We start from the raw sequence: 25170 nt of genomic DNA, 5'->3' as shown, positions 1-25170 counted from the left end.
TAATTTTCAATATCTCCCTGACACCCGAGCTTTAATTTTTCTTTTATGTAATTTTAAGAATCACCAAAAGTTTGCCAGAGAGGAGAATAAACTTATCTGGGAGAACTTTCTCTATCAATACATGTAAAAAGTAATAGACCCTTCCACCGTAATCAGTCAGTCATAGCAAGCAACCTTTAAACAATGGGCAGAAATATTCAATTCTATCATCTTACTCTTTTCAAAGGTATTCAAGAAACATATATTTAATTCGAAATTTTATTGTATTTGAAAATGAAAGTTTCATTTCATGTTACCTGTTTCACATTGTTGTCCTGTATACCCGGCTTGACAGACACAAATATACCCATTTGTAAGATCAGTGCAGGCACCATGAATACAGGGATTGTTCGCACAATTATCGATATCTAAATTAAGAATGTTAGGAGATTAATGCTTTTCCTCATTACAAAACATACTAGAAACTATATATCTTGTTGCCATGGCATTTTCTGTCCCTTCTCTGTCATCAGAAAAGGTGATTTCTCATTCTTAACATGTATTACGTTGAGCATTTTCGCTATATCCTTCATACATAAAATATAATAAAAATTGCATATTATGAAAATATAACAAATTTTGAACGAAAAGTAACTCCCAGACATCATTTTTAAGATAAACTCTTAAATTTGAATTAAAAGAATGAAAAAATTGACTTTCCATTAAACCCGGGTACACCCCGAGGAAACCCAAAACGCGAACCATTTTGTTAAGACCATCGCTTCAAAGTGAAAAATGACGAATTCCTAGAGTATGGATTAATCAATTAAGAAGGCAATTATATATTTAACATTCTAATAAAAGTATCTGTTAACCAAATGAATATCTTAGAAAAGTATTGAAATATAAAATATAATAAACACAATTTATATTCGCTTCCGGTATCGACCGGAAGTATTGATAACGCACCAAAGCCATTCTTTTTACCTATAAGTCATGTTCTAGCATCTCCATCAAGTCTCCAGTTCATATATTTAGCCGTTCTTTAGATCTTGCGCGGACATAATTTCATGTCCACAACTTCGGCATCGGAAGTGAATTTTCAAAATTTCTTACTGAGAAATTGTGTGCACAAAATTTTGGGAAGAAGAACTAGTAGAATGACTATAAAGTCTTCCCTCAAGACGGATGACATTAGCAAAAAAAAAAAAAAAAAAAAAAAAAAAATAGATCACACAATCAAGTTAAATGGGCTTAAATAATTTCAGAGGTATGGGTTATTATGATTTTCTCTTTTTTTTCCTTCTGAAAAATTGAATCAAGAACAAATTCAACCACGTAGTTTATGTGATGACAAATTGTTTATTTATGTAATAAAGGCATGGAAATATATTCCCTCGCTGCAACCAAAGCTTTGAATAGGGGAAAAAGAGTATGTGCAAACAAGTTTATCACAGTGCTAACAAAATGCAAAGAACATCTGCACACATGCACACACAACACGCACACCTTCAACACTCGTACGAATAAAAAAAAAAAAAAAATAAAAAATAATACACAAAAAATTATAACAAAAGTATTAATACACCGACTAAAATATCGTTATATCCGACTCGACAAATGTTTTATTGCCATGTGCAAATAATCTGAAGATTTTTGTTTAAATGTGTTCAATCAAAATAAGAAGCACGGAATGGCGAGACCAAAGGGGTTGACATAAGACTTTACAGTACTGTTCTTACACAAACAATTGTTGGTTAGAGTTCATGTAACTACCGTTGCAAAACTGTCCAGAGTTCGTGCGTCTCTCTAGCTGCCAACGTTTAGTACGTGGGATTTCTTCCACCGCTGCAGGAATGTCTCAATACGCGATAATGTACACCTCTACTTCAAACACACATACAGAGCTGGTCATCCATGATAACACATTATTTAAAGGTCTGGATTCCCATAGTCGGGAATAAATGCATTCATTCGGAAACTTAAATATGTCAAGTACATTATCTAGTACAAATAAAAATTTAAAACGTAATGAAGTAAAAACTTAAAAAATAACGAAAAAACTTAGCTGACAGAATAAACAGTTCAACAGTTCAAACTCACCGCTGCCAAAGTTCTCATCTTAAAGATCCTGAGCTTTTGAGCAGATTTTTGTCTAGACCTTTATTTCTAAAATTCTGTATCATATTTAAGTTCTTACATTCAATTTGGATTTTATAATGCAAATTAAACTATATTCAATTAAAAAAAGCAATAAAAATCCACACAAATAGGATAAATCCAGGAACCTTATTTTGTGGCGGCAGGGTTTTTTTTTTTTTTTTTTTTTTTTTTTTTTTTTAGAAGAAGAAGAAAATGATAAATTTTTCCATTTTGAAGTATTTCCGGTACTGTTCATTTTATTTTCCTATTTTCCCATGCTATTTCCACACAGAGCTATTTTGTGCAGTGCAATGTTTTATGCTGGTTCGGACATACATGTATCTATTAAATTGATTTTTATGAATTCTATCATCATATTGTGACAAATATAGTAAATATATTCTGTCCAGGAAAAAAATAAGCCAATTTAAACATAAAATTAACACTTCTTTTATTAATATAAAAAAAAAATTACACCATAGATCCCTGATTTTTTTTGTCTGAATATCTAACATATATTTGACCAATATCCTTAAATTTAGCAAAAGTTTAAGACCTTAAAATAATTTTCATGCTTTTTAGATTTTTGATGCCAAAAACATGACATTATGTGATTGCAAAAAAGGTCAAATAATTCATTATGCTAAGCAATTTAAAATTTAAAATAGAAGGAAAGTATACATTTGTATTTTGTCCCATGATTTATTTGGATAAAAAAAAAAATAGAGGGAAAACTTCGAAGATGTGATTTATGATTAAGACACAATTTAAGTGTATAAAGGTCATATTAAATGTAACATAGCGCCAAAAAAAGCATATTGACCCCCATTTTTGCTTTCATTTTAAATTAAGCTTTGTGTGTAGATACTAAAAATATTCTTGATTAAAAAATTCTTAAGACTTTAAATATCTGGATCCAACCTCATTAAAATGAAATATTGAGATAACGAACAGTATTGAAGCTCAAAGTCCATTTAAAAATTACAGATCGGGAGCAAACACTGACCTCCAAAACATTAGAGGTTGGATCAGGTGCCATAGAAGAGTGATCATCCACTGCCGACAGGTCACACTCGCCGTGTGCTCCATGATCGGGAAAAACGGAAAAATCCGTCGACAATTCAGTGTGTAAATGATGGCCTAACAATTAGTATGAAAAACGTCAGTCAGCATTTGACTTAATAATAGGTTCTATTTGCTGACAAAGTCATTGTATCGACTTCAAACGAGTACTAAGATGTATTATATGGAGACTTTGAATATAATCAGGAATATAGTTTTGCCAATATGTGAAACCTACGGAATGAACACTCCTTTTTATGCACAAAACCTGTTTTAAGGTCAAGATCTAGTAAATGAAAGGCGCCTTCAGACTTCTCAGATTTGAGAAACAAGTTCTTTCAATGATCCTTTACAAATATAGCTTGGCGAAATTAGGTATATCGGGGCATAATTTTTTAGGTAAACTCGACGATAAAAGAGACTTTAAACTGTTATTTTCAATGAAAAATGAAGGAAGTCAGGTATAAATATGGGAGTTTTTTCCTCCTCAGAAAAAGAAAATGCATCAATATTGCCTACAGTCTCTCAGAAAACAGTTTTTCTTATCTTCTTGACGTCTTCTTTAAAATGATATTAATTTGTATATAGGTATCGGGGTTAATTTTGACATGATTTCAAATTGAATTCCATGAAAATGTTTCATTTTCTACATAATTCTATAATAGCCGTAAAGTATGGGAAAAACTAAGTTTAAATCAATTATGACGTCATAATGGATCTAGCACCAAAAAGACAGTCTAAACTCATTTACTAGATCTTGACCTTAATTGAACTCTTTCCTGAAAAATATATATGAACACACACATACCCACATTCTCTTGCATTGTTTTTAGAAATATGTACCCGTGGTTTATGAGCATTTAAAACTGCATTTAGATATCATTTCCAATTTCAAATATTTGTATTACATCTAAGATTTTATCATTTTTTGGCAATTTTTTAGAATCACTTTAATATTTGTTTAAAAAGAGGAAATACGTTTATCTCCCATCTGCTTTTTCACTTCTAAAGAATGCAAGTACTGTAAGTAACCAATGAAAGATATCAGCATTTGGTAGCAGGTATAAATATCTGCAAACTTTATGCATAGCATTATTTAATTTTTATTGATGGTGATCAATATTTTAAACCATCTCGTTTCGTGTTTTCCTACGTATCCAGGGAATGCACTTACGTATTCTAAAACATCATTCCCTTTCATTTTACCTGTTCCACATTGTTGTCCTGTATAACCCGCTTGGCAGGCACAGGTATACCCGTTTGTATGATCAGTGCAGACACCATAATTACAGGGATTGCTAGCACATTCATCGATATCTAGGATGAAAATAAAATAACCTGAAAATGCACAGTTAACGATATCAAAATGACAACTGCTTTCCCATTTAAAAAGTACTGAAATTAAAAGAATTGAAAACCACGGCGTAAAGGACAATACCGGTATGCCTTTTATAGAAAAAAAATGTTGAAAACTTAATAGTAAATGTAATAAAGTATTTTAGACTTTATTTTCATTTTTTATATTTTTCCCCTGACATCGGGGGGTTTAATATTTTTTTTATTTGCAATGTTTGGAATCTCTTTAATTTGGCTAAATGGAAAAATACGCCTATCTGCTGAGATTGCTTTTCTCTATTTTAGTATTTAAAGGTAACAGACGAGATCACTGTCAGTAGTCAAAAAATAAACAAACAAAAAACTTTAACAGAAAAGAAATCATCGTTTGATAGTATGTAGAAGTATTCTGACAAACGTGGAGATAACGAACAGTGATCGAGCACAAAAAACTAAAAACGATACAAATATGTAAAAAAGGGCATAAAACACGGAACCTAGTAAAGTCTCATAGTGAGATCAGGAAACGTGAAGCATCTTATGTTTAAGACAAAAAAAAAAATATTTGGTCCTGAAATTATTTAGAAGTTAGGCAGTTGAAAATCAATCATCAATCTGCTGTCATATGCAAATAAAGAGTTTCATTTAACAAGTTTTAAACATTTTATAGATGATTGAAATTTTGACTTAAGTCTAAGTCTGTTTCATGATCCTGGGACCAGGTGTCTAGGAAATGTAAGTATTCCTGTCTTCCAGTTACACCCGTCGTGAGCACTAGGTATTCATCAGGTACACAGAATAGTAAAAGAAATTAAAAAAAAACTCTAACGATCGATATGAAATAATGTCTATTAAAATACGACCAAATGATAGTTACATTTTCTACCAAGGTCATCATAACAAACATAGATTTTCCGAAATTCTAACTTTAAACGAGGTTGTTGAAATCCCTGTAACATCAACTTATCTCTCAATATCCTGCCTTAGTTTAAAAATTGATCATAATCAGAGCATGCCCTTGGGTATTCCGTAAGATGGAAATATAAACACCATATGCAGCTAAAAAATAATGTAAAAGTAAAATAACTATATAGGAACCATGCCCTTATTTTGTTTCCCACTTCTTCGAGGAAACAGTAAAAATGCTTAATTCGGATGTCTGTTATATTTTAAAATTCCGATTTACTTAATTTTACCAGTTTCGCAATTTTGTCCTGTATAACCCGCTGGGCAGACACAAGTATTATCAGTGCAGACACCGTTAACACAAGGATTGATTACACACTCATTGATATCTAGGATTAATGTTAAAAGTTTAATACAGAGGCTCCGGGGGTCGGAAAGACAATAAAGTTAATCTTTCAAAATTGTTGAAATAGCAGCAATGTAAATAATATAATATATAACGAGAAATATACATTTTTAAAAACACATATGGTGGTAATATTGGACATTTTATATCTGTTGATCTTTAAAAATAGTAGGGAGCATAGTTTTGCAAACCTGTACTGACGACCATGCCTTTGTGACGTAGAAAACGTAACTGAATTGTATTTATATCTGAGTGAATATATTGTTACTCCCATGAATGCATACTTCCAATTCTTTTATTCGTCATGTACATTTGTAGCTAGAGCCTTCCGAGACCACAGAACTATATTTAGACTAATATTCTGTATCTCCCTTCCATCTGAGCTTCAATTCTTCTTTTATGCAATTTTTTAAAAGAATCACCAAAAGTTTTGCTGAGAGGAGAATTATCCTATCTGGGAGATTTTTCTGTATCAAAATATGCAAAAAGTAACAGACACTTTCACTGTAAGCAGTCAATCATAGCAAGCAACCTTTTGACAGTAGGCAGAAATATTCAGTTAAATTGATGTATGGCATACTTAATTCTATAATGATCCGTATGAATTTACTATGCTCTTACTCTTTTCAAATGTATTCAGGGGAAATATTACATATATTTAATTCAAAATTGTATTGTATTTGAAAATAAAGATTTATTTCATATTACCTGTTTGACATTGTCGTCCTGTATACCCGGCTAGACAGACACAAATATACCCGTTTGTAAGATCAGTGCAGGCACCATGAATACAGGGATTGTTCGCACAATCATCGATATCTAAGAAAAGAGTGATCGGAGTTAAAAGCATTTCCTCATTACAAAGAGGTACTAGAAACTAGAAACTTTGTCATGGCAACAAGAAGGTTTTCCATCTAGGACCTCTAAAAACATTAGAGGTAAGATCAGGAGTCATGGATTAGCATTCGTAGGAATGAAAATGAATATTGTTAAATGATAAAATGTCTTCGATTTATTTAATTTTGAATTAAAGTTTACAACAAGAGACTGCTTTTTTCTGTGTAGAAGTTTTTGAATATATATGAATTCAATTGCTTCATATGAATTTAAAAAAGCCTGCTAACAATGGGTCGCGATTTATACAAATGGATATTCGGACGGATTGTTAGAAGACGTCATCTCCGAAAACTACATAATTATATACTGTCAATATAAAAAAAAAACTCAAGTATCTTTTGATATTAATTTCGGAATACTTGTATTAAATTATTATTTACACTAGTTTTAAATCTTTTATTTATATGTATATTAAGAGTTCTTTCCACCAAGTTCTGATAAAAAGCACACCATATTTCATTTTTATTATATATTAGTAAGTTTACAATGCGACAGCAACAACAACTTAATTTATGGAGCCGACTAGGGTTTTATTGTGTGAAAACTACTATAGAGAAACTTTTTAATTTTATAACATATGTACCTTACATTGACTTCAGTATACATGCCAAGTTTAGTGAAAATCTACTTATTTTTAGGGACCATCTCAAAATACAGGTAAATATACTATAGGATTATATAGGAAAATACTATTTTTTCGCACTATAGAGCAAATTATAAAAATACTACTATAGACTTTTTGCTCAAATTATATTATTTGATGAGTAATACTATATTGTACATTTTAGGCAAAAAACACAAAATTCTGCAGTCTGGTTAAAGGGGGAATCTCAAAATGTAAAAATTCGTGATATTTTCCTGTTTTTATGGAGTACTACAAAACATGACATATATCACAAATTTATTTCAAAAAATTATAAAAAATGATTACGAGATTCTCAATTTCCTATGTTTAAAATTTCAAGAGCATCTATTTTATAATTTTTATTTTATGACATAATTAATGACCCCTCTTAAAGAATTTCGGTTATTCATAACGCCAAAAACAGACTATGACGACGTCTATCTACCCATCATTTGAAAAATTGTTAAAAAAAGAATCAATTATTTAAAAACGTAAATAGATTTTTAATCTTAGATTTCTTAATTTTGTTAATTTTTATAATTATGTAAAAATTGTTGCTTTAAAAGAGTTAAATACGCTTTATTTTACGATGCTGCGCGATGTATTGCGCAATGATAACCCCTGACGCCCCCTTTAATTCATTGTATCTAGGAATTTATAAAAGTTATGAAAATTAAAAGAAGAAATTTTATCTAAAACCTGAAGTTGAAAATTTAGGAAGACTTCTAAAAGTATTGAAAAAACATTAATGAAATAAATTAAAATATGAAATCATATTAATATAAAGTTACAATAATTTTCAAATTCGACAATATCTGTTTCCTTTGGAGGGCTAAGTTTCTTTAACATTGGACTCAAAACACTGGTGGGGTACCAAATTCGTCATAATACTCTTTATAAAAAAAAAAATCATTAAACTGGACGGAAGTCAATGAGAAAATCTTAAAATGCACAGTTTTCATCAATATTTTGAATACATGTTGAGAATAGTTCCAAAGAAACGCATAATTCAGTATGCAAAATAAATACCTTCATAACTTTTTTATTTAATCATTCTTGGATCGATAAGTATGGTAAATAAATAAATAGAAGCTTTCTTTCAAAAGAACATTATTTTGCCTCAAAAACTCAAAGGTCTGCTCTGCTTTTTCTAGGTCACACCCTCTATAGATTCTATAAGATAAAGTGTCGCTCTTAACCATATAGTATCACATAGTACATTTGTGGTAAAAAAAAAATCTTCATCATTAGCTTTTGCAAGAGTCTGTATAAATTCAAAGGCTGTATAAGGCAAATTGGCAGTGCAAGCACAATACGAAACCGAAAGTAAAAGTTTTATTTTTAATACATCACATATCATGGGGTGCAGAGGACACTTAATTCAAAGATTTATATACATTTTAAAATAACTTTATTTACCTGTTTCACAATGTTGTCCTGTATACCCCGCTGAACAGACACAAGTATACCCGTTTGTACGATCAGTGCAGACGCCATTAACACAGGGATTGTTAGCACAATCATCGATATCTAGGATAAGAATGATAATATTTAAATGCAGAAGCCACAGACGTCTGAACGACAAAGATATTCCTCATTAAAAAGTTCTGAAGTAGAAGTATTTAAAATCATGCATAAGGATAAATAACATAAACAAACTTTTTTTTTCAGAAATCGGCAATATTTCTCATAGATTTATATTCAAATAGGTACCCTGAATAATGTTTGCCGTGTAAAGTGGGAGAATTTTGTAAGATTTTTTCACAATGTTAAAATTATGTGCAAAATTTTGTATAGTTTATATCGAAACCAAAACAAATTCGCATATTTTAGCACCAAAGAAAACTTACGATCTCTATATATTTTAGGGATTTATTATTTATTATTTATGCCAATTCTATTCAAAATATATTTCAATCCAGGCATCAGATTTTTGTTTGTGTTATGTATCCTTTAATAAGAAGAAAAATATATTTTTTTGAAATGAGAGTCATACTGAGAATTTCATTTAAGTTAAGCTTTACGACTTATTCTCTGATTTTTCTATTGAAAGTTTGTATCCATAATCAGAATAATGTATACATTTTATTTTATTATAATAATGATAAGACAATTGGCTTATTCATAATATTGTTAATGTAATATAATCATGATCAGGAATTTGGCATATGTTAGATACTTAGATACTTATTCTAGAAAAATAGCACTTCTGACTATTTTTATTTCTCTCTGTAGACAATACAATCATCTCTGAAAACTTTTGGATCTTTTATGTTCTCTGTATTACGTCTGATATAAACTGTCAATCTGACCCAGTCTTTTGTGGAAGAATATTTAGAAATCGAGTCTAAGTTCAATATTGTAAGTTTTCATTGCCATGCAACTTGCTATCATTAGATATTATAAATCACCAGTCTTTTTTTCCAGAGCACCAGAGAATTAAGAGAAAATTAAGAGAAAATAACTTCACTTTCCGTTTTCAAACAAGAATGCTTAATGCTGATCAATACGAATTTACCATGCTCTTACATTTTTTATAAGTATCCAGAGTAAATAACATGTATTTAATGCAAAGGTTTATATGTATTTTGTATTTCCCTTATTCATAGGTTATGTATTTATAATAACTTTTTATTAAGTTTACCTGTTTCACATTGGTGTCCCGTGTAACCTGCTGGGCAGACACAAGTAAACCCGTTTGTGTGATCATTGCATATACCATTAATACAGGGATTGCTAGCACAATCATTGATATCTAGGATGAGAATGATACGACTTTACTACAGAGGTTCCAGCGGTCAGAGGGTCAACGCGTTTTCTCTCAAAAAGTTAAAGAAGTATAATGAATGAAAATCACAGTATATATATTTAATATGAAATATTCAATTTTTCCTAGAAAATGAGAGTTATATTACGAAATAAATTGTCTGCCTTATTTCTCATGAAACATCATTTTCCTAATATTTTTTTTTAAATTAAAAAATGATAAGAGCATTGCTTTATTTACAATATTTTGAATGTAATATTTTATACAATGTGATGTAAGTTAAGCTGATCACTTATTCAAAAAAAGAATTAGCACTCAGGAGTGAGAATCCGTCTTTTTAATGAATATGTTTTGAAAAGAAAAAAAAGACATGTGGAATAATTGTTTAAATATCTACCTTGAACATCACCAGGGAACAGCGTTTTGCAATATATGTAAAACGTACTGGATGACCATGCGGTTGTGAAGCAGAAAACCTGTTTTTATATACTTATACCTGATTATGTAAATGTTAACACCCATAACCATGTACCTATCCATGCTTTATTCCACAAATATCTTTGGTTTAAGAGATCGCAAAATTGCCCTTAGAGATGCTATCTCCATATTTTATACATAATGCAGATTAATGACACGTATTCTAAAATAATAATCCATTTAAATTTTACCTATTTCGCATTGCTGTCCTGTATAACCAACTAGACAGACACAAGTGTAACTGTTGGTATGATTAGTGCAGACACCATTAACACAGGGATTGCTAGTACAGCTATCAGTTTCTATGATTAAAATGAAAGAATTCAAATGCAATCTTCATAGATGTGAGAGAAAACGAAATATATTCTTTTATTTCCAGAGAGAGCTTCTTGTTACATACTAACGAGTTTTGTTTGACTTTTTTCTACGTAAAATTTAATTCAAAACTTATTTAATTGAAGGTCATCTTAAACAAAATATACAGGATGTTTCACTGTTACATTGATTTGTCATTACATTACCTCCGGTGATAGTAATAGTATCGTCCACTCGGAACACAAACTGACCCGGAATGTTGATGTTTGAAATGTGGGTAAGGTTTAAAACGTCATTTGTCCTTGATCCTTCTACGGAGTAGAAATGAATTCCATCCCCATTGTTAAATCCAACCTGGATTTGTAAAAATTGTCAAATATATAGCAAGGTTTTCAGATTTCAAAATTTCAATGCGAATGTTGACATCAAACATTTTTAACAATTAATTCTAGTAAAGGGATCCATTATATTGTTATTTTCCCTCAGTGATATTATTTGGAATCTTTTTTCATCATATTTTAATAATATATGGGAAAACCGAAACATTTTATGCACGCTTGACAACAATAGCAGAAATTTACATTTTAAATTTGAATTAAAATGATGTTGAATATCGTTCATACTAATTTCTTTAAACTTGTGTGTATTCAATCTGACTAAAGTTTTTTAAGAGACATGATATTTTAATGTTCTATTAATTTTTCTTTTATTTCTATAAAGAAGCCAGAATTCATTTGATTTTAAAAATGAGGTGGAAGCGCTCATATGGGAGAGTCTTCGACTCCTTTGAGAATAGTCTTATTATAACATCAGGTGGATTTGAAAGAATATAACTATTTTTTATTTAAATATTTTAGTTTTTATTTCAATAATTTAGTTACTTTGTTTATTTTCAAATCTACAAAATAGGCAAGGTCAATTAATGATAATGACAATTAATCTTTCAAAGACTAAGGGTAAACTTTATAAATTCCTTTTGGTTTTTACTACTGGTTTACTATACGAGGGCTATTCAAAACATTCGTAGACTTTTGTCGTCACTATTCTGTTTAACCTCATATAACCAAATTTTGTACACATATTTTAACAATAGATTCAAATAATTTGAGTCATATAAATGGAATATATTTTGATATTTATCAAAATTATTAAAGATTTTAGACAGCAAAAATTGGGTCACTGAGCAGGGTCAAAATTGAGTTATTTACTAATTATACACTTCATACTGTCTATAATAATGCCTATAATAAATGAGCTGAAACAAAATAAAATTAAAATGTTTAAATTTAGTATTGATCTATTACTTCAGATGCTAAAATGTAATGTAATACACGCTTTGTTTAAACGGTATCAATTTCTAAAGACAGAAGACATGATGTAAAAATGCAAAAAACGATTATATCGAAGGACGACATGGAGCAACGAGTGGCAATAAAAATTTGCTTTGCATTCTTGAAATCTCTGAAGCAATCTGAAAATGCCGGAGGATTCCGGAAATATATTTTTTAAAATGAGCTGTGCATTTGTATATACATAGAAAAACAGTTTTTGAATGGTACAGACTTTGATTTGGACGATATACGGTCTGCGAAGAAAGATTATAGTAAAAGTTTTATCAAAAGAGTAAGTAAAGTCATGAAACTTGATATGCGCGTCACTGTTGCGGAACGTGTAAATGCGGATTTACGAGGTATAAATAATTTAAAAACACTTACAATCTTAGTTATGCTACTGGAACAATTGTTAGCAAACTAGGTATCAAGTGTTATTGATACGTGTTTATGAATGGGTAAGACGCTACAAACCGTATTTGAAATGAAAAGACTAATTCTTAGAAAATTTCTCAACGTCGTTTTGGCATTACAATGTTGTTCAGGTGTTCCGTGATGACACAACATGTTGCTTTAAAAATTGACTCACATGAATTTCATTTAATCAAATGGAATGAAACTTCACACATCAACAGAATGTGTTGATCTAAATTCTTGGAAAAATAATATGATGATGAGGGACATTGTCTATGTATTTTTGAATGACCCTCGTATAACTTCAACGACTGCTGCCAATATAACTAATGACGACGCTGACAGATTGTCACATTCACATTGATCCAAGCAATATAATCAAGAAAAAATTACCAAAAAATGAACTATATGAAATGAGTTAATACTTCTGGGAAAATTAGAGGAAAAATTATCAATATTTCAACCACACGATTTTATTTTTTAATATAAAATAACCCTTCTCTTTTTAAGAAAGGCAAGTAGACATTTATATGTTATAATGTGTATTTTAAAAAAGCATAAACAGAAATAATTTATTTATCAATATTCATCTTCAGGTTTACGTTTGATCTATACTCCAAACAAAGTACTACAACGTATGAACATTTATTCCTTGAAAATGACCTATCAGTCAATACATGAAAGTGCTATAAAAGGCTTTTACTTGTGCTGTTATGCCTCCAAGTCCTGTGGATACATTTCCCCCATTGGATGTTCCTGTTGTCCACACAATCTTGTAGTAGTTCAGAACAGCAAAGGAATAAATGCCATCGGTGATTAATAAAGACTGGAAGGTATTCATCTATTGACAATGTGAATATTTTTACTAAACGGCATTTCAGATAAAGTGAACCACAAAGTACATATAAAGATGTAAGTTTTACGAATCTAACCTAAATTCTATATTAAATGCCTCTATATGAATCGAAAAAATCAAAATAAGTATTGGTGCAAACAATAAAATTATACATTCAAATGGTATAATTGTATATAATTATTCTAATTCTCAAATATATGGAAATCCCAAATAAATGTCATGAATTTAATATTTATTGAACTCCATCTAAGGCATATCTTAGAAAACAATATCAAAAATCACCAAATTCTACATTATCTACTAAAAGAGATAAGTAATAGTTTAATGAAATTCGAAATCTCTCCTAAAGAGTTTGTCTTCTTCTGTTGTTCTTATATACTTAATCTGTATAGAAGCAAAAATTCGAGATAGTTATGTATTTTGATCATCCTGCAACGAAGTTTTACATTATCTTCGAAACGAACTATTGTCATTAAATAAACATTTCTGCATTAAACCTGTGACGCCATGGCAATATACATGATGTCATACTGCTTTTAAGGGCGTCGGAATGCACGAGGCTGTATTTCGTTATGACCGAATATAGCTTTTGCTTATTTAGTTACTCTTATTCCGTCAATGCAAGCGTTGGTTGCAGGATAATAGTATAATACTCATCCTGTTACCTTTTTTTGACCCAAAGCATCTGCGCCGAAAAAGGTAACATTTTCCCATGTTGCAACAAAAATCCAGGAAGCAGAAAAGTTTGTTAGATTCGGAAAATGGCGTCGTATCAATATTGACCCCTTTTGAAGCAAATCTGATATTACTGTTTGTCGAAACCATACACTTCCATTGTTGTACCTTGTATCAACGTCTGCCCAGAATGGAGCAATAATACGATGAGACCCATTTATTGGAAAAGGTGTCGGAGAATATTCGTTCAGCGGGGATTCAAAAGACAAATCTCCATTGTTATTCACCTACAATGTCAATTCAATACGCATGAAAGTGCAAATCTTTTATTACTTTATCAATGTGGTTCAACCTTTTCTCCTTGAATAGAACAATTAAGGACTTGGATTAAGAGTAGTAATGCAGAGTAAGCATTGTCCTTGAAACTTGTTTCTCAAAGCAAAATCTTTTTCATGAGACGAAGATCGAAAGTTTTAATCACGAATGTTTAGTTACCCTATTTGGTTGCTATTTCCATTTAAAGGCAGTGTTACTTTGAACAACCACTTTTCATCTTGTAGATTTGCTCAGGGAATATCACCTTCGTATAACATTTACGACTTGATCAAACTTTTTTTTAATTTTTATACAAAGTAGACAAGAATGCAATCTATCCTTCAATGTTAGTGATTCAAAAGTGACTGAAGAAATACATAATATGATCAGTTTGTAATGGTTCGAGCTGACAAAGAACATAAGAGAGTCTGTTTGTAAGGCTTATTATTACGATTGTATTTCAAAAGAACTTGGATTTAATTCTACAAGAGGTAATCCACAGGAGAAACTTCAGGAGAAACAATGCATTGGAGAGGAGACGGGAAGTTTGAAGAAAAAAATTGCTCAGAGCTGTAAGAAAATTTTAAATCGCAAAATTTTGCTTAATTCAATGCATCAAATTTCTATACAACCATTCCCCACAATAAATTAAAGACCGGGCATTTTATAGGCCAGTAGTGTTTTAAAGACTACTTCTTCAATAAAGAAAAAACTCTTTTTTCCAAATTTTTGATTGATTATCTACAGACTTACTTTGCTTCAAATTATTCTGATTTTGCAGATACAAGTACTTTGAGATTGTTTGAGCTCCTCATTTACTTATCTGTAGTGTCTTGAAAGACCACTTCATCAAACAATCTGTTTAAATTTTCATGTGTAATAATTGTGCTCGTTTGTTATCAGACCTGTTAATAGTATTCTTATGAAGAAGAATTCATTGTAACAAAAACTCTCTATGACCTCCAATTCGACATTTGAAAATATATTATAAACTTGACTTTTCTTACTATGTAGGAATACATCATTATTACCCGCTTAAGGTTTTATTATCTTCCAGTTCATTCCTCACGCAAGAGCATGTTCTACGAACGAAAAAATTCTAAACCGTAGCAAACTATTGACAAATAGATTGAAGTAACAAAGATATCAACAATCTCAGTTAAAATCAACATTTTGCAGATTCTATGATTGACCAATAACCTTGTTTGTAAATACAGCCTCTCGTAAGGTCGAATGTTGAGTGGCATGTTTATAAAAACTGCAAAGCCTTTATTTTCATACTGATTTGTCTAACGATTACTCCATTTGCTCGATCATGACGAGGGACTCACGACGGGTATGAGCTGTCAATAGGGGAAGCTTACTATACCATGTCACATGAGCCCACCTCTGTTTTCAGGGCTCCATGTTCATTATTTTATCAGTTTTAATGTTTCCTTGGACTTATGAGCATTGTAACTGTTAACTATCATCATACATTGGTGAGGAATTAAAACGTAAAAATCGATAATTTCTGAAATTTTACCCTGGAACAATAACACATCAAAAGAAATATGAATCAAACCAAATTAATTGTTATTCATTGACTCCTATCGCTTGGCAAATAAACAAAGTTTTTTTTTTGTTTTTGTTTTTGTTTTTGCTTTTGTTTGTTTGCTTGTTTAAAGGTGGAGGGGGGGGGGGCTTTGAAATTTGCTCATGCTAATATTTTAAGCAAAGTAAGCTAGTAGATAACAAATCAAACTTAAACTTTTAGTGCAGTGAAAATGAAATATAAATTTGTGAAATTAAATCAATTGTTTGGATAAAATCTTACCATACTTTTCAATTCTAGTCTTACTTTAAGTTTTCCCCTCATTGATTATAAGGAAGCTACCGCAAAGTCTCCAGCAATTTATTCAATTTAAGAATGAGATTTTTAGAGATTTTGAAATTTTTATCATTCCTTAGTTATGTAGAGAATATAATTTCTCTTATATAATCTATATATTTACCTCAAAACAACTTTCATACATCATTTAATTCACTGATTAGAAAATTTAAGAGAACGAGAAACCCAATATGTAGTTGTTTTGAATTAGAATAAGTTAAATCAAATAATATTCCTTGCAGTATATCATATCAAAAATAACTTACATAAAGATAAAAGTACATATGTCCAAAACAGGGAAAACCAGCTGGAATGGGGACACTCTGGGAGGAATCATCATCAGGCAGTAATCGTGAATCCCCCGCAGTAAATCCGAATGGATAGAAATCACTAAGAGGCAAAGCTTTGGCAAATACAAGAAGAAAGCCAAAAACGCAAAAATGTATCATTGTTTCTCTTACGAACAACTGAAGTACGTTTTCGTTTATCTCATTTGTTTTATGATTTTTGTTCCGGTATGGAAATCCTAAATCTAACCAATGGGGTATAAAGTAAATGCCATGTGACAAAAACTTGCATTTCTTGCCTTTTTACAAAGATAATCTAAGCTCTCTTTAATATAATGTTAAAATAAAAGATGCAATTCAAAATTAAAAACATACCATTTAGCTTCACCAGTTAATATCACTATTGCTCCACGGCCGAAAATATTTATATTAGTCATATAAGAATTCAGATTACATATTAATACACGTATTTATTTTTTTTTAAATATCGTCCCTAAAATAGAAATTTTCCAGATCTATGGAGCCAAATGCGTTTTCTCTCACAATAAAAGCTATCTTAAAATATGTTTTAATAAAATAGTAAAGGGACGATCAACTCTTCTAAAGAACACTAGGTATGAAAGTGCATACTAACAGACAATATTATGATGCTAATGGTAGATTTTCAATACAATTTACAGTTTTTAGATTAGAAGATATTGTACAACAATTTTGTTCAATGTTTGTCAAAAATGAATTCAAATCAGATGCACACTGGGAGCAATACTGATTACTAGAGCATCATATGGACTGATCTTTTGAATTTCATATTTAATTTTTTTTCTTGAAAATTGATCCAAAAATCATTCTATCTGTTTAACTTTTTTTCTAAAAATGGGTGTATGGATGAATAGATGGACGGAAGAACGGATGGATGGATGGATAGATGGATGGATGGATGGATCGATCGATCGATCGATCGATAGATAGATAGATAGTGGCTTATAGTAGAAAGATAGATGAAATTCAGGAATGTAGTTGATTTCTAAAAATTAATGACCTGTCGATTTCTATTTAATTAGTTCATTTTATTCATTCACAAATTATTTTTTGTGTATTTTTGTTTTATAATATCTTCATTAAAGCATGCTATAAATTGTAATGGAAAATCTATATTAATTTCATTTTTTTTATTCTTCTTAGCTTTATTTTACCACAGCAGGAGGCACATAAAATAAGGGAAGGTAATATAGGCTTAGCTAAATAAAGGACCATTATCTTCTGCATTGCGTTATGGATAAATCGTTTATCTATAAGTTGTTACATGAATAAGTTTTTGTTTGCTCCTTAGTTTTAATACAAAATTCCCATTAATCATTCATTTAAAAAGTTCATCTCTTCATTGACAGAAAAATGACGAATACCTAACCAACAGCATAAGCATTAGCACCAGAAAAATCTGGTGAAAAGAATTGGAGAGTTCTTAAAGTAAACCAGACAATAATATATAGCATTTACTTATGTAAGTGTGAGGAATTCCATTGAAGCCTTGTATGTGCTATTGACGGATTATTGCTGAGATCTTTTGTACGCTTGAAGAAGAACATGATATCCTGTCGTATTAAAGGGAACTTTTGTTTAAGCAAATTTGTTTTTAAGCCCTGGTTTTAAATGAGTATATCATTTTCTTTTCGGTTAAGCAACATTTTTAAAAAAAAAATTGAATAAGTAAATTATTGTTGTTCGTATTAATAAGCTTAAATAGCAATTTTGGACGATATGCTAAATGGATTAACCATTAATCCCTTTATCAGAAGCACAATGAAAAATATATTGAAGAATATAATCAAATCTGTCCACTTTTTTCAAATAAATGGAAGTCAATGTTGGCATTGTTCTTTCTTACTCTGGAAAAGCAAACTTAATATATAATAGGTATTTTCCTTTAAAATACTATTTAATAGTATCTCAAACACTGGTTAGATATTTAGATTTATTTAAAGTCAGCTACTAGTTCTGAACAGCTTCGTGTTATTGTGTTTTTTTAAAGTGCAGAAGCGTTGAACCATCAACAATTTCATCCTGAAGTTTACAGTAATATTATATCAAAAAGACAAAATATGTCGTAAAATTTCCGTTTTCCAGTCTTTTAGGTATGTGTGAATCTGTTGTTGTTTGTTTCTTTATATTTTTGTTCTGTTTGTAATCTCCCTCGGGAGATGACATATTAAGTTTGAATCCGGAAGTGAAGTCCTAGTGTAAGCTGCCATTGATAATTTAAGCTGGTGGTCTGGCAAAGGACCTGATGATGACACGATTTCTAAATATAGAGATGTAAGTAAAATTGACCAAAGTCTGTCTTATTTAACAAAAATGTCCATCTTAAAGTAAAACTACACAGGGTTCATTAAGAGTAATCAGGGTTCTCCATCTTTTCAAATTTAACTGTGGCGCAAGACTTACGCGAAGTGTTAATATTTGCGTTCATTTCGCGACCGAATTCGCGAAGGAACCACGAAATATATTGAAAAACACACAACTCCAATGAATCAATAGTTTAATATACAAATGATATTTATTATTTGGCAAATTCATTATTAAATTTAATAATGAAAGTAATTAACCTATATCGATTAAACATAGTGTAAAACAAAAATAAAATGTTTTGAAAATATATGCATATATTGTGAAAAAGACCCCCCCCCCCCTTCCCAAACACATACGTACTTATAAATAAACAAAAATTAGCTTATAAAATCTGAAAATAAAAGTACCAGTAACAACAAGTTTTAAGCATTGAACCCTCTTTTAAAAAAAAATTACAAAAGGTAAATTATATAGTGTTTATTAGAGGACGGAGGAAAGTCACACAATTACGCTAACATCTATATGTGTTTGCAATTTTCGGTCTGACGACTGAAAAATCTTAAAATTTGTGAATTAAACAAATACTTAAACAGTTTAGAGTCATATATAAAAATAATATTTTGGTGGATCTACCGTTAATTTTTCAACATTGCAAATATTCATGATATATGTGCGATGTTTGACACGCAGTACAAATGCAATTTAAGAGACGTGGTTATCTGTAGAACTATTAAACATGAATTTATTAATATTAAAAAAAAAAATTCATTATTTTGCAATTAACGTGAAATGTGTAGGAAAAAAATGGCTTGTCTCTTTTCATTCAAGTATCCAGCGAGGTCTAGAAGGTAATTGCTTGTGCAACAATTGGCCCTAATTAGAGTAAATTAACGGTTTAGCATTAGAAACTGACAAACGGTACATAATTTGGAGGTTCATTTGGTTTTTAAATTTATACTGCGGCGCTTATATTTTAAGCGTGGCGGAACTATGGCGCTGATTTTTTTAACTGTGGCGCTAAGGAATTTAACTGCGCCACGTTATACGGCCCATGGAGAACCCTGGTAATAGAGGTAGAATCACTTGGGTGGTGGTGAGTCTTCAAAATACACATAAACATTGTATCTAGGCTATTGAGTAAAACGATGGTCAGCGCGCGGGAATCAAATTTTATACACAAAATGTATATGCCAAGGCGTGGATCCAAAGATTTACTGACGAAAGAAAACGGTGAAAACATTTAAGTAACAACTCACATTAAATGCATATATACAATGGCAATAACTTTACTTTTATTTGTACTTTAGTCAATCGATAACTACTGACGAATATAAGAAAAATATAACAGAATTTATTTTAAAAAATCGAAGAAAAGAAATTTTATAATTACCTAAAAGCACAATTTAGGCAGAAACATAAATGTCTCTGATTTAAGTAACTCAGTGCTGCATGAATTGGAATAAAGATCATAAAGAATAATTATGAGTATTTTCTCGGATGGGTGGACTATTCTTTTTTATTTAAATTTACCCCTGTAGAAAAGTTTTAGGAAAAGATACAATTTTCTTAATTGGCTCAGATTTTAAGAATTAATAAACAAAACAACTGTTATCAGTTTCTTTATGCATTTCTAATTTGCGTTTTTTTTTTGTCAATGAGAAAAAGAAAAAAAAATCACTCCTCGTATTCTTGAAATAAAGCCAAAATTATAAAATGTGTGTCTCATAGAACAGCCTATAAAATCGATGTTGGTAGATTGGGGTTCTTTTCAGTGTGCAAAAACTTAATTTTAAATGGTAACGTTTCAATTTTATTACCTTTCTATGCATTACTTTTTTCCCAGGAGCGTATACATGTACTTAAATTATACATAATATAGCATTAGGACATGAATCTGAATGGGCAAGAGAAGGGCATGATGCAGGAGTGTCTCAATTTTCCCTTGGTATACCCAGTGGCTCGATGGCTTCAGAGGATACGATTAAGGAAAACAAGGAAAGTCTTTGGAATTAATTGAGGTTCAGATTAATTTAATTTGACGCTTTAAAACTTCTTTGCTGCCGTAGTAGGCGGCTAGGAACTAAAGTCAAAAGGAACGCTAAGTTTTTATCCATTTTCTTTCGGAATAATTGTTAAAGCTATATATGGCGTATCTGAGCTAAAAAATAAAAATACGAGATTGAGTGTAGCTAAACACGATATATGTTATTAACGTTGAAATTAATTTTTTCACCGATTTTGAACTTGAATAACCTCATGTTTCCATAATTAGATTGATTAAAAAAAAATAAACTGTGTCTGTTAATTAAATGCGGAATCGGAAAATAAATCGGTTATTGTTTTCTAATATCTTTGAAACGTGATTGATTTAATTAAATTGTGTAATTTACAGGAAAGTCCTATTTCTATATAAAGTAATAAAACAAATAGAAAGATCTTTTTTAATTTAGGTAGTCTGAACTTATTTAAAAAATACGCCACATATGACTTTAAATAATTCTTACGAATATTTCTCAGTGGTTAGAATTATTTTTACAGACATTCTACAAAATATATTTAAAATATTTAAAATGAATAATGTATATTTACAACAGGTAAAATAATACAGGCACGTAGCATCAGGAGCCCCCCCCCCCCTTCCACTTTTTTCCCCAAACATTGAAAAGGCGCACCTTTGTCCCCTCTTCCACCTTTTGTTGCAGTATGCCGTACGTCAAATCATCCCATGGGGATGTATTATAATATAAAATATGTTTGTCGAAAAAGTTGTAATCCCTCCTTCCAAGAAATGAAAATGTTGAGTTTGGATAGCACCTTTTTTCCCCTTGTCAAAGATTGTTCAGATAAATCGTCGATTTTTTTTTCTGTCCTCCCCCCCCCCCCATTTTTACAAAAGCGATACTTCTGCCTGTAATAGCTGAGAAAATAATGCAACATTCCACTGTTAATTCTGTGACATTAATGAAGCCAAAGAGATGACATTTCAGGCTTTCTGGAAAGCCAAACTTGTTGTTCATTCGCTTTATATTCTATTTTGTTTTCATAGTTCTTGTTTTTATTTTCTTTCTCAAGGAGAATGTTCATTGTAAAAATGTAAAACTTAATTAAACGTTTATAAGTTGTCGCCCGCATGGCGCATATAAACGTTCGCTCGCTGATACGCGGGGTTAATCTTTACGTCGCAGGTTTGAATCCACTGTGTGACGTGGAGACTGGTCCTTCGGATGAGACCTATAAACCGAGGTACCGTACGCGTGTCGCAGTAGGTGCTGGCACGAAAAAGATCCTCACTGTTCAAAGGCCAAAAGTGCTGAGTACAGGTCTAAATTTGCAGCCCTCCATCGGCGTCTAAAAATGAGTGAAAAATTCTCGAAGGGACGTTAGAAAGCTAACAAACAACATAAACAAGCTGTTTCAAAATACTTTAAATGTTTCATTACATATGTGAAATAAATCTAGCACAGGGATGCAAGGGTATATGTACAGCAACTCTATCCACACAGAGGCAGTTGGTGCAAGGACATTCCAAGTGTTATTTTACTGTCCATAGGACATTTAAGCCCATGATATTTCAATATCCAATCAGCAAAGGTAATTGCCTAGAAAAGCCGTGCGTACGAGCGTTTTGTAGACGGCATTGTAAATTGTTCCATGCTTTTGGGCATTCATAAAATTTCCAAATATTCTGCACTTATATTCAAATAAGTTAAGAGTTCGCTTCCTTTGATTGTTGAAACAAAAGCTGTTAAACATATGTACCAACTGCGTATTTAACTAGCGGATGATCTTTCAATGATTCTTCAAGGTGCTTGTCATTCTTTACAATGTGCTTATAGAAGTAATTGTTGGCTTCGTTATCTGCTTTTACGCAGAATTTAGTTTTGTCTTCCAAAATGTTTGGTCGCACTATTTGTAAAACTGCGTCAATGTTACAATATTTCATCACCTGTTTGGGATGTAAACTGAACAAAGAATGAAACGCACATATATAAGGAAGACATGTTTGAAAACGTAGTAATGTCTGATTGGATCCTCAGGTTCATTTTCAGTGTTCACAAGATCACTTATTGACAGACATTTTGTATAAGTATTTAATTTTTTACATATTATGAAACAATGTTCAGTTATCTCCAGATTAAACGCATTCTTGACCTGATGATCAATATGGTCTTTAATGTAGATATTTGTAAACAATTTTCAGTTAATGTATAATTACAGTTTCAAATTATCATATACAAGTCGTGTTAAACGTTTTGAAATATTCCACTATATTTATGATTTGAATTTACTACAGGAATGCAAAAGTCTATATACATGTATCTATCAATATTTTTCCACACAAAGGTAGAAGATGCTAGCTTGGATAGTACAAGTGTTCTTATACTGTCATAACACATTTCAGTCCATTATGTTTCAGTATCTTCTCAGTAAATTCCTTTAGTAATGCATACGTATATACTCGTCGTAGACAGCATAATAAACTGTTCCATGCCGCTAAGTAAAACATAAAATTGAAATAGTACAATCTTTCTTCAAGTGGTTGTTGAAAACAAAGTTCTTAAACGCTTGTACCAACTGCGTATCGAACTAGCGGATGATCTTTCAATGATTCCTCAAGTCGTTTGTCACTCTTTACAATGTGTTTATAGAAATAATTGATGGCTTCATTATCTGCTTTTACACAGAATTTAGTCTTGTCTTCACAATCGCCAAAATCGCATGGTCGCACTATTTGTAAAACTGCGTCAATGTTACAATATTCCATCACCTGTTTGGGATGCAAACCAAACAAGGAATGAAACGCACATAAATAGAGGAACACGTGATGAAAAACATAATAATGCCAGTTTGGATCTGTTGGTTCATCTTGAACGTTCACAAGATTACTTTTTTGCAGACATTTAGTATACAAATTTAAATTTTTACATTTTTTGAAACAATGTTCGGTTATATCTAGGTGAAACGCTTTTTTTACCTTGTGATCAATAGATTCTCCTACTCTATACTTTCCTTTAGCAACAATATACATGAGACATCCATACAGTGTTTTGTTTCTTCCTCTTAACTCATTAAAATGAGACACTAAGGCGTGTAACAAATTTCCACTTTTCAGAAATCCGTGTATAAGTTCATGATGTGTGGTTAAGATATTAATTTTCAAATGAGCCCCTATATCGTCATAATTTTGATCAATGTCCTTCAAATTCAAATGTTTACACTCGCAATTCCTCCTCTTACATTTTGTTGAAGACAATGCTTTCTTCAGATGTCTTTCTATTTCATCGTGTGTGTCCAATCTTAAACTATCAAGATCCAGGTAGCTTTTGACTTTTCCAGCATCCATATTTTTTAAAGCAATAATTAAAAGCAGCGTATATAAACTGAATTTCTTAAACAATACCGTGTTAACTTTGACGACGTGGAAACGTTGACGAAATTGAAGATTTTCAGAAAATCGTCAAAGTTTTTGTCAACTCTTCAATTATCACATTCTTTTAAAACGCACTGCTAATACTAGTAGATCGTCAAACTTTCCACTCTTCACTTTTAAAATATACCAAAATGGTCAAACTTTCATCTCTTCAATACAACAACTTTTATACATGTACTATGCATATCCCGGGGCTAGCGTTTATAAGACAGCTTTAAGTGAACGCAGCACTGAAAGTAGCAATTAAGTAAATGAATTCTCCTTTCACAAAATGTAAAACTTATTTCATTTAGACAATTTTTTTTGTTGTATTTTTGGGCATCTTACATTACCATTTTAAATTTTGAATTGATATTTTTAATCATTGTACGTCCTCATCATTCTCAAATTGATGTCAATTGAAAAAAACAGGCATTTGAAGAGATTACACCGAGTTGTCTGTAAAGATTAAAGCAAGCTACATATACCAGTGTTAACACATTATCATTTCATTTTTTATAAATGCATATTCATAATCACTATTTTAATACAAAGTTTACTTGTAATTAGACAGAACAATTTGAAAAATGGAATAAAAGTGGATCATAGACGCATTTAAACAGCAACATGCCAATGATGGAGTTTTAATATGGTATATTATACAGCATTGCTTGCTGCTCATGGCTTTTAAAACCGATAATGTTTGAAAAAATCTCATTTTTCTATTTGAAATTTTCAACATTCTCACACTGATA

The 25170-nt window shown here is 30.9% G+C and overlaps 1 protein-coding gene across 1 annotated transcript in view; it reads right to left on the bottom strand.

Annotated features, from left to right (window-relative positions):
- Positions 1–24349, bottom strand: part of LOC133185087 (fibropellin-1-like) — a 44542-nt gene extending 20193 nt beyond the window's left edge. The window contains exons 1-12 of the mRNA XM_061320144.1: positions 23981–24349; positions 23578–23773; positions 16639–16775; positions 14340–14474; positions 13360–13497; positions 11118–11265; positions 10788–10898; positions 9997–10107; positions 8772–8882; positions 6539–6649; positions 4390–4500; positions 297–407 (exon numbers count right to left, since the gene is read on the bottom strand). Of these exons, the coding sequence (XP_061176128.1) occupies positions 297–407; positions 4390–4500; positions 6539–6649; positions 8772–8882; positions 9997–10107; positions 10788–10898; positions 11118–11265; positions 13360–13497; positions 14340–14474; positions 16639–16775; positions 23578–23773; positions 23981–24349 (1789 nt within the window). The remainder of the gene's footprint in view (positions 1–296; positions 408–4389; positions 4501–6538; positions 6650–8771; positions 8883–9996; positions 10108–10787; positions 10899–11117; positions 11266–13359; positions 13498–14339; positions 14475–16638; positions 16776–23577; positions 23774–23980) is intronic.
- Positions 24350–25170: the final 821 nt, after the last annotated feature.

The sequence above is a fragment of the Saccostrea echinata genome, unplaced genomic scaffold, assembly GCF_033153115.1.
Source record: "Saccostrea echinata isolate AGI-Se365-2 ecotype Australia unplaced genomic scaffold, CSIRO_AGI_Sech_v1 ptg000012l, whole genome shotgun sequence".
In the NCBI taxonomy this organism is placed as follows: Eukaryota; Metazoa; Mollusca; class Bivalvia; order Ostreida; family Ostreidae; genus Saccostrea; species Saccostrea echinata.
Note: the sequence above shows the minus strand (reverse complement) of the source record. Positions and strands in the feature narration are given on the sequence as shown.